The sequence below is a fragment of the Gymnoscopelus microlampas genome (assembly GCF_963454915.1).
Source record: "Gymnoscopelus microlampas genome assembly, chromosome: 16".
Classification (NCBI taxonomy): domain Eukaryota; kingdom Metazoa; phylum Chordata; class Actinopteri; order Myctophiformes; family Myctophidae; genus Gymnoscopelus; species Gymnoscopelus microlampas.
In genome coordinates this window covers 41,841,724-41,855,715 of record NC_139953.1, presented here as the reverse complement: position 1 = coordinate 41,855,715, position 13,992 = coordinate 41,841,724, and the positions used below count along the sequence as shown (strand labels likewise).

At 43.4% G+C, this 13,992-nt stretch overlaps 1 protein-coding gene across 1 annotated transcript; it reads left to right on the top strand.

Annotated features, from left to right (window-relative positions):
- Positions 1–8,887: 8,887 nt before the first annotated feature.
- Positions 8,888–13,170, top strand: mgat2 (alpha-1,6-mannosyl-glycoprotein 2-beta-N-acetylglucosaminyltransferase). The gene is made up of 2 exons (XM_084082461.1): positions 8,888–9,045; positions 11,214–13,170. The coding sequence occupies exon 2, from the start codon at positions 11,507–11,509 to the stop codon at positions 13,019–13,021; it is 1,515 nt and encodes a 504-aa protein (XP_083938587.1). The 5' UTR covers positions 8,888–9,045; positions 11,214–11,506; the 3' UTR covers positions 13,022–13,170.
- The last annotated feature ends 822 nt before the right edge of the window (positions 13,171–13,992 follow it).

The window sequence follows — 13,992 nt, the reverse complement described above, 5'->3', positions numbered from 1 at the left end:
GCGCAATGAAGACTGGAGGAGTCCCGCTCCTCACTTCCTGCCTGTGGGATGGATGCGCAGCGGGAGGGCGCCCCCTGGCTGTCCGGAGGAGCCGAGGAGCTATAATTCAACTCAATTCAATTAAATTCCATCTTTATTTCAGACCCATATATCACAATAAAAACACAATACAATAAAAAGAAAAATAACAGAGTAAGAAATATAATAAAAAAAGACTTCCACAATGTTCAGCTTCAAACATACAGACAAGTGTGCCACTATTGTACAGTGCTGGAAGAAGTAGACTATTCACATGTTTTTACTTAAGTAAAAGTATTAATGCTGCAATGTAGAAACACTCTGTTAGAAGTAAAAGTCAGGTATTAAAAATGTTACTTGAGTAAAAGTACAAAAGTATTGGCACCAGAATATACTTAAAGTATCAAAAGTAAACTTACTCATTGTGCAACATGTCCCATTTCACAAGTTTTCAAAATGTATACAAATCATTTGAAAATAGTAAATCTACACTATAGATTAGACAATTATAGATTAGACAATAGCAAAGCGACACGTTGTGAGCTTGTAGATCTGCTATTTTCAAATTTCCAAAGTATATAGCCTATATAGCCTATAGCAGTGTTTATCAACCTTTTTGGTGCCAAGGCACACCTGGCATAGCCAAAATATCCCAGGGCACACCTAATAGCGTCTTCTGGCCCTGGGTGCATCTCTTCTTTGCTGGTGGAGCTTTCATCATCTTGTAGTAATAATACTGAGTGCAGGGTACATGCTTTGGCATGTACCCTGTGCCCCTTTTATACAGTGCCAGGTAGGACAACATATTTGTATTCCTATGGTTGATGGTCGCTACACTGAATGGACTCGCTGTGTGTGAAACGGATGATGGCCGTATCGATTGACGGACGATCACCGCTATTGTTCTCGAGGGGCTGGGTTCACACTTTCTTCAAACGGCGCGGCACACCTCAGCAGTACTCGCGGCCCAAAATTGGGCCATTTGCCAGGGTTGATAAACACTGGCCTATAGGTCTGAAGTGGTTTCGTAATAATCAAAATATACAAAGTAACTAGTAACTAAAGTTTTCAAATAATTGTAGTGTAGTAAAAGTACAATGTTTGCCTTTGAGATGTAGTGGAGTAGAGGTCAAATTATTGAAAATTGGAAATACTCCAGTAAAGTAAAAAAAATACCTGTGTTGACTGTTGACTTGATTCTATATGATGTTATTGGAGTTATTTAATCATGTTGTTGAAATCTACAATGTAGTGTGTGTGTGTGTGTGTGTGTGTGTGTGTGTGTGTGTGTGTGTGTGTGTGTGTGTGTGTGTGTGTGTGTGTGTGTGTGTGTGTGTGTGTGTGTGCGTGTGCGTGTGTGCGCGCGTGTGTGTGTGTGTGAGAGAGACTCAAATGGCACTATCTATCTGTCTATCTGTCGATCTCAAAGCTCTGCTACCCCGAGCTGACATCCCAGGTTGAATCACCCGGAAGGTACTGTACCACCAAGCCACGCCCTGACACACCCCGAGTCAAACACCAAATGCCTTGACTTGAGAGGAGCTTTCTCCACCGCGGTTGTTGGAGACATTACATCATCAAGTATAGAGTTTATGCCTTTAAGAAGAGGCAGAACAAACACCTCCTCAGTGTATGTGAGTGACTGTAGTCCCATAATGCTCAAGGACATTTAATCATTCTACATTCAGTTCATATAGCCTACTCCTGACTGAGTATAGCTACAGATCAGTGATAGGTTCTTTGAATGTTATTCATAACCTGTATCTGGCCAAGCTTAATAATTTAAAAAACATGGTACAGTATAGGCCTACACACACACACACACACACACACACACACACACACACACACACACACACACACACACACACACACACACACACACACACACACACACACACACACACACACATTAGACTAGTATAGTAGCCTATATAGTAAGATGAAGTAAATGAATTTGACAATGATGTCAAGAGCAGAGTTACGCAATTATAATGCATTGGGCTCAGCAGTGCTGCATGTCATCTCGACCTAATTTCATCTTCAGGGGTTAATTAGGTTTGATCTAGTCAATTCACAGCCATGATCAGCGGGGCTGCTGTGGCAGAGAGTAGACCATCTATAACCACCATGTCACTGGGGTTGCGTTGCTAGGCAACAGTTTAGTTTATTTCCTGTCCATCTGCTGATATTCACAAACACTGCTCTGCAACAGGAAATAGACTTCCGGCCCATTTATAATGTTTATGTTGATGTGGAAAAGGTCTATTTCTGAAGGAATATATGACTATATATTATAACCACTGATAATCATTTGACTATCCATGTAGCTTTGCTATATTTTATGATTTATGGGCAGCATATTACATTATTATGGTTATGATTATGAGTTTGATTGATGATGATGATGCTTATTATTATTATTATTATTATTATTATTATTATTATTATTATTATTATTATTATTATTATTAACCTTCTGAAATGAAATGGTACATATCAGTAGGGAGGAGGTGATACAGGGACCTGCTAGTATAAACGATATAAAGACCTGAGGCCGAATCTACAAATGCCTTCAAAACCAGTTAGTTTTTGTGCCAAGGACCCCCATGATATATATTTGGCCACAGACCCCCCATCTGAAAAGGTTTTGTGCCAGGGACCCCCAGAAGAGAAGATTTGTGTTTACGTTTTTTTTAAATACAAATAAATTATTCAACATTTTTCAAAAATATCAGATGTACAAGCTGTGCACAAGCTGTGAGCTTGTATAATAGCATTCTGCTATTTTTGAGTAGCCAATGCTAAAAATCTAAAATGACACAGATGCTTTCCTGGTTTTAATGGGTTTTTATAAAAGAGTAAATCATTGTAATATAAATGTTCTATGAGTTGTGCAGCTTGTGCTGGATGCCAGTGCAGTGCATTGGGGGACAGAGAGGAGAGGCAGCCAACCGTTGGTTCAGCTCGGTTCAGCTGTGTGTCAAGTTAACTGAAATAAGATACATTTCCACCGGAAGTGGATGGTTTCTGCCTACAAAATAATTGTTGTGCTGGTAACAGATTCAGACTGTGTGTGTGTGTGTGTGTGTGTGTGTGTGTGTGTGTGTGTGTGTGTGTGTGTGTGTGTGTGTGTGTGTGTGTGTGTGTGTGTGTGTGTGTGTGTGCGTGCGTGCGTGTAACGTAACGCACACACACGCACGCACGCACGGGCGCGCGCGCGTGCGTGCGTGCGTGTGTGTGCGTTACGTTACTTTGCAGATAGACATCATTATAAAACATATATTAACCACTTTATCCCTACTCTATACAAGCTCACAACGTGTTGTCATTGTCATTATCCATTTGGATTTTAGGTACTTGTCAGTACCTGTGTCAATAAAATATTCAATCAATTAATCAATATAAAATCTTTAAAAGCAGACACATACTGTAAGTGGCTGCAGTAATGGTGACAGTGAACAGTGCATTGTACGCTATACTAAATACATTGTGCGTCATAGTGTGTGTGTGAAGTATGTGAGTTACAGTTCAAGTTTATTGTATTTTATTTTGTTTATTTGAAATGCAATAACACCACTGGGTTACAGCAGTTCAAGGACAAGCACAATAAAGACTTATTTCCATTGTGGTTCCTCTCACAAAGCAACAGTTAATAAGTTAAGAACACATTGCAATACAAAACAAGTGATAGTACCATACATACAAAACAAGTGCTCCACTATCTTTCCCTGGCCTAGACAAATGACCTTCTATAGGGGAATCTTTTCTAATAGACAGACATGCTTTAGTCTGCTGCGTAAAATACCTTAGATTGGTTGTCAGTTTGACACTGGTTTAACTTTTCGAGGCTGTTCTACTGTGTAGCTCCCAATGATCCCTTGCCAACTTTATTTAAAAACAATAGGAAGGCTAAGGTGGCAGAGTAAACAGAACAGTCCATTGTTGGCGTGAATGTAGTCTTGCGTAGCCACACAACTATTCCACAATCTCTCTGAATGACGGAAGCATTGGAACGTTGTGGGGACTCAAAAGCGTGGCTCCAGAGACTGGCATGAATGGGATCTTTGATGTTCCTCTCAGGGTCGGCCTTCATACTCTTTTCCCTATAGAGCAGTGGTTCTCAGTGGGGTCTGGGGACCCCCAGGGGTCCTTGAGGGAGTACCTGGCGGTCCCCAGCCAAATTATTGATAGTTAGGAACCAAATGGACCTTTAAGGGTCTGTAACTCTAAGAGTGTAGGAATGGAACCAAATGGACCCGTTAAATGAACACAAATGATACTCCAGTGTAGATTGAGGGGGTCCCAGAGATCAAAATGGTATCAAATTCAGGGCCGTGGCCTAATGCATATCAAACTGAGGAGGTCCCAGAAATTAAAATGGTTGAGAATCACAGCTGTAGGAAATACCCTCCTGCCCAGTCCTAGGTGGGAGGAGGAGCTCTGGGCTGGGGATTCACCCTACACACCTGAATGTTATTGTGATCAGCACCACCTGCACTTGATTGAAGTGGGGCCTTCAGCCACTTTCATCTGTGTCTGAAAGAGGCATGCTGTAATTTTGTGTTGAGTTTTGTGTGTGTTATTCCTGCGTTTCCCTTGATGCATTATTAGAGTAAGTACCTATTTATCATTTGTTGTGTATTTATCATTTATTGAGTTACCGTCCTAGTTATTATGTGTACTTTACTACTTTTGGTTTATGGTTTTCCTTTGTTTCCATAGCCTTCAAATCATCATCACTGTTTCCATCAATCCACCACGTGTGGATGTCCTCTATGTCCTCTATGTCCTCCTCCTCACTGGACAGGACAATGGGTTCAGTTGGAGCAGGTGAAGACAGGTGGAGAAGACAGAGGTTCTGGTGTCTCTCAGAGTCCTCCTGGCAGCGAGGGACAGGCCTGTCTACCTGGGAACCAGAGGTGGGGGACGGGGTCCACCTGAAGGGGTCTCTGGCTGGTCTCTGTGTCCGTCGGCTGGTTTCTCTCGGTCTGTCAGTCGTCCGTCCTGTTGAGTCTGTACTGGCCTGTTCAATGGAGTCCACCGACACTAACGAGTCTCTTCTCTGCTGTGTTGACTGACTGTTTTCCTCACTGGTAGCAGATGGTCAGATGCTCTCCTTGGGCGCCACCCGTTGGAAGCAGGTTGCTGTGTTGGCACCGTGCCCGTCGATTGGCCTTGATAGTTTATTTTCCTCCGCTTAGTAATTATGCTACCCTCCTTATACATGAGGGGGCCGTGTTTTTTCTATTACTTTTTCATTTATTTTATTGAACTTTTGTATTGTATAAAAAAACCTAATTCCCAAAATAATATTATAAATAAAATAATTGAAAATACACAGTCTCTTCACGTATTAGAAGGACAATATCAGTCACAAGTGTTTCACAGCAGTTTCCTGATGACGCTTCTCACGTCCTTTTTAACCGCTGGCCGTTGTGTGAGGAGGTCAGTCACCTCTTCTCGTAATGCTGTCACATCCATAGAGGTTAGTTTCTCCTCCAGGTCCCTCTGTTGTCTAAAAGCTAAATACTGCAAGGCTGAAAGTTTGGAGGTTTGGAGGATAGCCACTTAGCAGTTCCTCCACACCACCTGTTTCGGATGCTATCAATGCATAGAATGGGAGATTATCACGTTCTATCAGACCATTGAATGGGCGAAGTAGGCGACCTACCGTCTACCCCGCGATTTATCAGACCATTCAGTGGGCGTAATCAGGAGCTACTGACCTACCGACGGAGATGACTTAAATACTTTAGTTTCGGTTTTGGTTTTGGTTGTTTCGGTTTCGGACCATGACGGAGGCGCGCAGTCTCAGGCGAGGTGGAGCCCCGCGACGGGCCACCGAAGGAGCTAAGGCGACTGAGTTGCCGTCCGGAGCGGTGCGACCCTCGCCTGTGCCTACTCAGCGCCGTTCGAGTTATGTACCGATATGGACAGAATCGTAAATATTGTTGTGGGGACTGCTCCGCCTCCGTCGGTAGGTCAGTAGCTCCTGATTACGCCCAATGAATGGTCTGACAAATCGCGGGGTAGACGGTAGCTCGCCTACTTCGCCCATTCAATGGTCTGATAAAACGTGATAATCTCCCATTCAATGCATTGATAGCATTCGAAGCCGGTGTCCACACAGCACTTTACCAATATTTAAACATGGCATCTCTTTGTTCACGGGTCACGTGTGAGGCAGCAGAAGGAGTGGTCTTCTGTTCGCTCTCTTGTAAAGACTGGAAGAAGAGGACTCGCTCATCACACAGGTCCCACTCCCAGCACTGCGAGTGCGCACCCAGCTCAAGTCCAGGCGTGTCCAGTGCCTCCCCCAGACCCTCTTCCAAGGTGGCGCCACCGACACCCGTCCCCTAACTGGCTCCACCCCCTTGGTCGGCCCCCAGACCTTCACCCGAAGTGGCCCCGCCAACTTCAGTGGGCCTCTGCGTGGCTCCACCCTCCTGAGTCATGCCACCCTTCCTGGGGTTGCCTGGGGTTGCATGCACCTCATGGGGCGGCTGAGGACATGCATTGCCCTTCCTGGGTAGCCTGCCCCGAACTGACATTGGGGACAAGGGCATTTTATTAATAATCAAATAAAAATATATTTGATGGGCTGGGGAATGGATTCACCCTGCACACCTGAATGTTATTGTGATGTGCACTTGATTGCAGTGTGGCCCTTTAAAATGCAGCCACTTGTCATTTTGTGTTTGGTACCTAGTTTTGTTTGTTTGTCCCTGAGTTCCCTTTGCTGCATTATTTGAGTAGGACCTATTTATCATTTGTTATTTATTTATCATTTCAGTTACCGTCCTAGTTATTATGTGTAGGCTACTTTATTACTTTGGTTTATGTTTTTTCCTTTGTTTCCATAGCCTTAAAATAATCATCACTGTTTCCATCAATCCACCACATCAAATCCATAACCTGTATGTATGCCATGCCATCGCCAATAAATCTTAAAGGTTAACTTTTACCCATCTGTGCCACTGGTCTTAATACTCTTATCGGTATTCTGGTGTCCGAGAGCTAGCCACAACTAGCAAACTTCTTCTCTCATGGCATATCTTTTTTTCCCCCAGTTCAAATATGATTACATTCTGGAAAAGGTTGAGAACCAGTGGTGTAGAGGTCCTGTCAGGCGGCAGCTCAGACCTGGTGACGTGCCCACTGTTCTAACTAGGCTACACTCTGTAGAGACATGTTTCATTTATACACTGTCACCTAAAATAGCTCATCTACAAGCTCATGATGCATCAGTGTCTGACAGTCTGACACAATATAAGACATTCTTAAAAAAAAGCCAGCCAGCTGACAACCTCAAATATGTGTTGTATCGTTATCTGTAAAAAAAATCTAAACAAAGCAGTTTAGAACCAGTCCCATGGTTCTTTTTTGTTTGTTTTTTTTATCAGCTGAGTCACTGTAAGTAAGGAGCACCATTTGTGCAATAATTAAATAATAATAATAATAAACAAACTTAATTATGGCATTTATTTTGAGTGAGGACTCGGAGCACCATTTGTGCAACAATTAAAACTGCACTATGTAACTTTCCTCTTCTAGATTTGAACCTGGTTTCCAGCGCAAGGGCAGAATTTGTTTTACCATTGAGCCTGCCTGCTTGCTATGGGGATACATTTAATTCTTGACCATCAGGTCAAAATCTGTGTCAAATCTTGTGTCTAGGTGAGACATGACCTTTGACACGATCGAAATGTCTCAATAGAAGAGCAGGGAGACAAAATACAACCACCCCAACTGTATAAGTTATCTTGTAACATACTCTACCATACAGATTGGACAATATTGTTTTTCATTAGTTTTATCCATAAAAAAAGTTACATAGCGCCACTTTAAATAATAATATGAATAATAATAAACACAATTAAATAATCAAATAAACGTAATTGTGGCATTTATGTTGCTAGATAGATAGATGATATTTACTTAGCCTACTTACTTACACCTCACTAAGCCACTACTGAGGTCATCCTGATGAAGTCATTGTTCCCGCAATACGTATGTGTATTTCGTATTCTTGCTATGCATTAGCCAGACTATTAAAGGTTTTTAACTTTTCCACAAGCGTGCCTTGGTCTCATCCTCTTTTTTTCATGATTTTTTTCACCCATTTGTACCAAAGAACACATTGTTGGGCATTTTTACTACAGCCAAACAGATGCGCTTCTTTCTCTCTTTTTTCCACTTGGCTATAGCCCTGAAACATGTCAGTCATATCATGACAGTCATGGCGGAACTTCAACCTGGTTTTGGCACTTTCTCTATTTACAACCCGTACATCTACATAAACGTTCATATTTCAGATATAGATTGCTTACCCCACGGCCATGGATGTAAAAAGTTGAAACGGGTGGGTCTAAGTACCCGTATTTTCCGTATTGTTTAATAAAAAGCATTTTAATCCAATCGGTGGCCATTTTCTTCGAATCTTTTTCATATGCTTTCAACCACGTGACCCTATCGGTTGGGAGGTGTATTGCACTCTGATACATTGTCACTCAATGAGAAAATGGTCGCCAATCGGATTAAAATGCGTTTCATTGAACAATACAGAAGATATGGGTTCTTAGACACACCCGTTTCAACTTTTTACATCCGTGGCCGTGGGGTGAGCACTTTATATTTGAAATCTGAACGTTTATGTAGATGTACAGTACAGGGTTGTAATGAAGAAAGTGCCAAAACCAGGTTGTGTCAAGTTCCGTGAGAGTCGAGCGTCATGTGAATTGGCTATCACTAAAACAAGCATCTTACTTTGAAATCCACTTCACCAGAAGTGGCGTTCCCATCAGCGCTACGTTGACGCATCATATCTGTCTGCGTGTGTAGCGTTATTCTCTGTATCTGACTGGATGGCTGCTGCTAGTTGTTGCTTCATAGGAGGTGCAGACAGACAGACAGACAAGCAGATAGACGGGTAGGCAGCAGGTAATATGGAGGAGAAGGAGAGTCTCACGTCACCCTACTGATATGATTCTCGTCGAACCGACTGCAACGTTTCCACCTAAAGAGGTAAATAATACAGACGAATGATTTGGATTTTTTTTTAGCCCAAGCGTCAAAAATGGACGCTTTCATGTGGAGAGACGTAGAGGGAGGGGGGCTGTGGCTGCTAGCTGCTGCTACAACACAGCTACTGCGTTTTAGCATGACGCTGGTGGCTGGCGTATGAATTATTATTGTTATTAGTGTGTAGTGTACACACTGGCGTTGGCCACACTGCCAACAGTGTTGTTGACGGATGTGTCGGAACGTTAACCTGCTGTTTGGTTAAATTAATGGCATTAATGATGGTTTTAAAAGGCCTGGAAATCATAGTTTTAAAACGCATCAAACGCGATCAGTTATGTCCATAAACTCCTAGTTAGTACACATGCACTGTGTGTGTGGAATCATGGGGTGTTGATTCGTTTTAACTGTGAGTGTGCTAAAATGGAACCAAATGGACCCTTTCGGGTCCATTTGGTTCCATTTTAGCACTCTCGCAGTTAAATTAACACTTTTGGATGTGTTATACTGCTGGGGATGTGTTCCAAAAAGATATATGGCTGTGTTTTTGTTTGTAAAAACCAATGCAAAAGTGTAAACATTTACACATGGACCTCAATGGGAACAAGCCATAGTTGCTTTGCTCTCTTGGGTTTATCCTTTTAGCATCCTTTTTGTATGAAACTGTACCTCCTGTGCTTTTGCAAACTGTTCATTAGTGTTTCATATGTAATTTTAATGCTTCACTTAGCATGATTGATTGAATACTTTATTAGCAGTTTGAAGAAAAAGCACAGGAAAGTACAGTTCAATACAAGGTCAGCTAAGAGTATTTAAAACGCAAGAATCATAATAAATCATATATACTAAGTTTTTAATTTGACCCTTTTTTAGCCTATATAGGGTCCCATGTAATTGTTTGGTTGCCTTTTCTGTTATATGCCATTTTGTTTTCTAGCACTTTGATTGCAAAAAATGTTAAGTGTGTTATAATTCCAATGTTTTATTATTATAAACAAGACATGAGCTACAGTATGTATAGTGATGTATATAAACATAAATAAACAATGAACATCACTGGCAAACATGAACAATTACAGGGATTTCTTTTCATTTGACTTGTTTTGCTTTTTTAACTGAAACAGGCCAAACAAGTTATGTGATATTTCAGGAGGAAGTTGGTTAAATAATGCCACGCCATCCATCGTGTAAATTAATACAGGTACACGTACCATTTTAGGTGTCTGCAGGGCATGCTAAGCTCACTGTGAGTGCACTGTGACTGTGCACACATTATCTGGTCCATAACTAGGGATTATTGTGCCCGATGGAGGCTCTTATGTGTCCGGTGCAACTGCTCTCTGCATTATTTGTATGTGTTGATGCATAAATTATTGATTATTTATGATTCGTGCCAGTATGTTGTTGCCAGTGAAAGCCTTAAGGTTTCTGACACAGACAGTGCTGCAAAGGATTAATCGATGAGTGTCATCTATTAGATTAAATCGCCAATCGTAAATGTATTAATCGTTTGATTAATTCTTTAAGAAAAACATTTGGGCTATTTTTGCTATTTTTGTAATAAAAAAAAATTAGCCCTTTTTAACAGATTCAAAGTCAAACCAGGAAAACACAACACTTATGGCATATCACAATATCCAAAATCATATATATATATATATATATCAATATCATGTATATTGCCAACCCTAGTGTCTGTTATCAAATCAAACTTTATTTATATAGCACATTTACAACAACCGAAATTGGTGCGCAACAACAGAAAACAGGCCTGTGCAACAACATAGTCACAGGACAAAGCAAAAGATAAGAACATATGAAACAAGGTAAATGACAAAAGCTAGAGAAAAGAAGTGAGTCTTCAGGCGAGATTTAAAAACCCCGATTGACTGAGCAGTTCTAATGGGGAGGGGTAGGCTGTTCCAGAGCGTGGGCGCATCAGCAGCAAAGGCACGGTCACCCCTGGTCCTTAGTCTCGTTTTGGGAACCACCAGGGGTGACTTGTCAGATTATGTCCATATTTGGATGGGAGTACGTCATATCGCTATGGCATCGCTATGGCATCATAGATATCCCTATTTACAGTGCACGTCATTGCTGTGTGTATGTTATTATCAAGAGTACAGTAGTTATGTCTATCTAATTTTATATTGTTGTGCTTATTTTTACAGTCAGTGGGTTCATTGCACACTCCTCCCCTGCTGTCTCCCAGCAACCAGCATGCCTTATGGAGTATTTACCCTGGCTTACTGACATTCCAGAGGATTCCATGTTTACATTCCAACAGTTTGCATCACCAAGTATCAACTTAATAAGCACCCTTTTATAATCGAAACCCCCCCACGCTCCCCCGACACCCCAAGCACAGCAGCATCGCTAAGCACAGCAGCATCACCGCTAACCGAAGAAACCCCGCTTGCAGCTTTTCCGTTTCTCGACAATCAAACCCTTCCCAGCCCTTTGCATGCACCAAGGGGGTGACTCGCCTATCATGAGATTCCGAATCTACAAGAGGAAGGTGGTGATATTGACGCTGGTGGTTGTGGTGTGTGGCCTTGCGTTCTGGAGCAGCGGGAGGCAGAAGAAGAGCGGCGGCAACAGCAACGTGGGGTCTTCTCTCCCCAAGGAGGCGGAGCAGGGCGCGCGGAGAGGCGGCAGCAGCAGCAGCAGCGTCAGCAGTAGCAGCAGCAACAACGGCAACAATAATAACCAGGTGCAGCAGCAACAGAACACGCCTGCTGCTGCTGCCGCCGCCGCTGCTGCTGCCAGCCGGCCTCCACTTATCATCCAAGCCAACAACAACGACAGTCATGCCGCAGAGAAGGAGAGAGAGAAGGAGAAGACTAACAACGCGGCCAACAACAAGCCCGACGTGGACAACGCCACGCTGGTCTACCGGGGCATCGTCTTCCAGCTCAACTTCGACCAGACGATCCGGAACGAGGAGAAGTTCCGGGCGGTGCGGCAGAAGGACGACCCGGTCGTGGTCGTCCAGGTCCACAACCGGCCGGACTACCTCAAGCTGCTGGTGGACAGTTTACGCAAGGCCAGGGGCGTGGACGGCATACTGCTGATATTCAGCCACGACTTCTGGTCCCCGGAGATCAATCAGGTGATCGCCTCGGTGGACTTCTGCCAGGTGCTGCAGATCTTCTTCCCCTTCAGCATCCAGCTGTACCCTCAGGAGTTCCCGGGCCACGACCCCAGGGACTGCCCCCGAGACATTCCCCGGAACGAGGCCTTAAAGATGGGCTGCATCAACGCCGAGTACCCCGACTCGTTCGGCCACTACCGCGAGGCCAAGTTCTCCCAGACGAAGCACCACTGGTGGTGGAAGCTGCACTTTGTGTTCGACAGGGTCAAGGCCCTGAAGGACCACCGGGGCCAGGTCCTGCTCATCGAGGAGGACCACTACGTGTCCCCGGACTTCCTGCACACGCTCAAGCTGATGTCGGCGCTCAAGAAGGAGCAGTGCCCCGACTGCGACATCCTCTCGCTCGGCGCCTACAGCCACATCGGCTACTCCAGCAAGGCCAACAAGGTGGAGGTGAAGGCCTGGAAGTCCACCGAGCACAACATGGGCATGGCGCTGGGCCGGGAGACGTACGACAGGCTCCTCCACTGCACGGACGCCTTCTGCACGTACGACGACTACAACTGGGACTGGTCCCTGCAGTACCTGACCGTGGCCTGCCTGCCGCAGTACTGGAAGGTGATGGTGAGCGAGGCGCCGCGCGTCTTCCACGCCGGCGACTGCGGCATGCACCACAAGAAGAGTGCCTGCATGCCCCAGAGCCAGAAGACCAAGATCGAGAACGTGCTGCAGAGCAGCGGGAACCAGCTGTTCCCCAAGAACCTGCTGATCACAAAGAGACTGCCGGCCAACGGGGCCGGGGGCGTGGCGCCGCACGTCAAAAACGGGGGGTGGGGCGACATCAGGGACCACGAACTCTGCAAGAGCTACCGTCGATTACAGTGACCTTAAAATTGCTACTATTATATATTAATATCTCTCTTTTGCATCCTGTTTAAAAAGACGAAAGTGTTTTAAAAAGAAATCTTTATGGACTACTATTCATATTGCCTGTTTTAATGGACTGTTCCAAATAAAAAGAATGTTGGGTTTGAGCCGCTTTATCACTAGTATGTCTTATTTGCTTTATTGTTAGTTTTGTTTTTTGGGCTGCAACTATCGGTTATCTTGGTGATTATTCTATATATTTTTTGATTAATTGAACAATCAAGAAGCCTGTTTGTTAATTTAAATGTGTTGTTATATGGAGTCAACGTGAAAAGATTGAAATTGATTTTTTTTATAATTGACTAAATCGTTCAGTCTGATTAACCACCCTATTGTATGCTTTTTTTAAAAATGAAACAGTGTTGTGAATAGTCAATCTGCAAGCTCACAACACGTTGCATCCCAACACGTTCTGAGCTTGTCGATCTGCTATTTTGGGTATTTTTGAAAATCGATGACTTTAAAAATCGATTTTCTTCTTTAAATAATGGATTAAATCCAATGGTTAGATTGACTGTTGCACCCCTAATGTATTTCTCACTTGACAAACGAGGAAGCATGCTATAGTGTTCTTTATAACGGAGTGCCGATGGTTAGAATTAATGGAGTTTTCCTGAGCTCTACTGAAGATGTAGCCCAACACCTCTTACACAGCTGAGCTAGTGAGGCTCTCTCGCCGGGCCGGTCATAAATCTCATGAATCTGTGGATTTAGCAATCCCTGTGCGCATGCATAATTAATTTGGTAGGAGGTATTTATATCGCAAATTTGCTGAGATGAAAAGAAGATCCTTTGAGACACCTTGTTCCAATTAAATTATCTTCAATTTGGTCCTCAACAGGTTTTCGAGCACACACACAGTGTGTGATGTTATTCAGACACACACACAAGGGACAATGCAATTAAAACGTAGCATCAGAGATAACCAT

Bases quoted from the DNA above. Each gene is read 5' to 3' on its own strand.
- mgat2 (XM_084082461.1), top strand. From the start codon at position 11,507: ATGCACCAAGGGGGTGACTCGCCTATCATGAGATTCCGAATCTACAAG.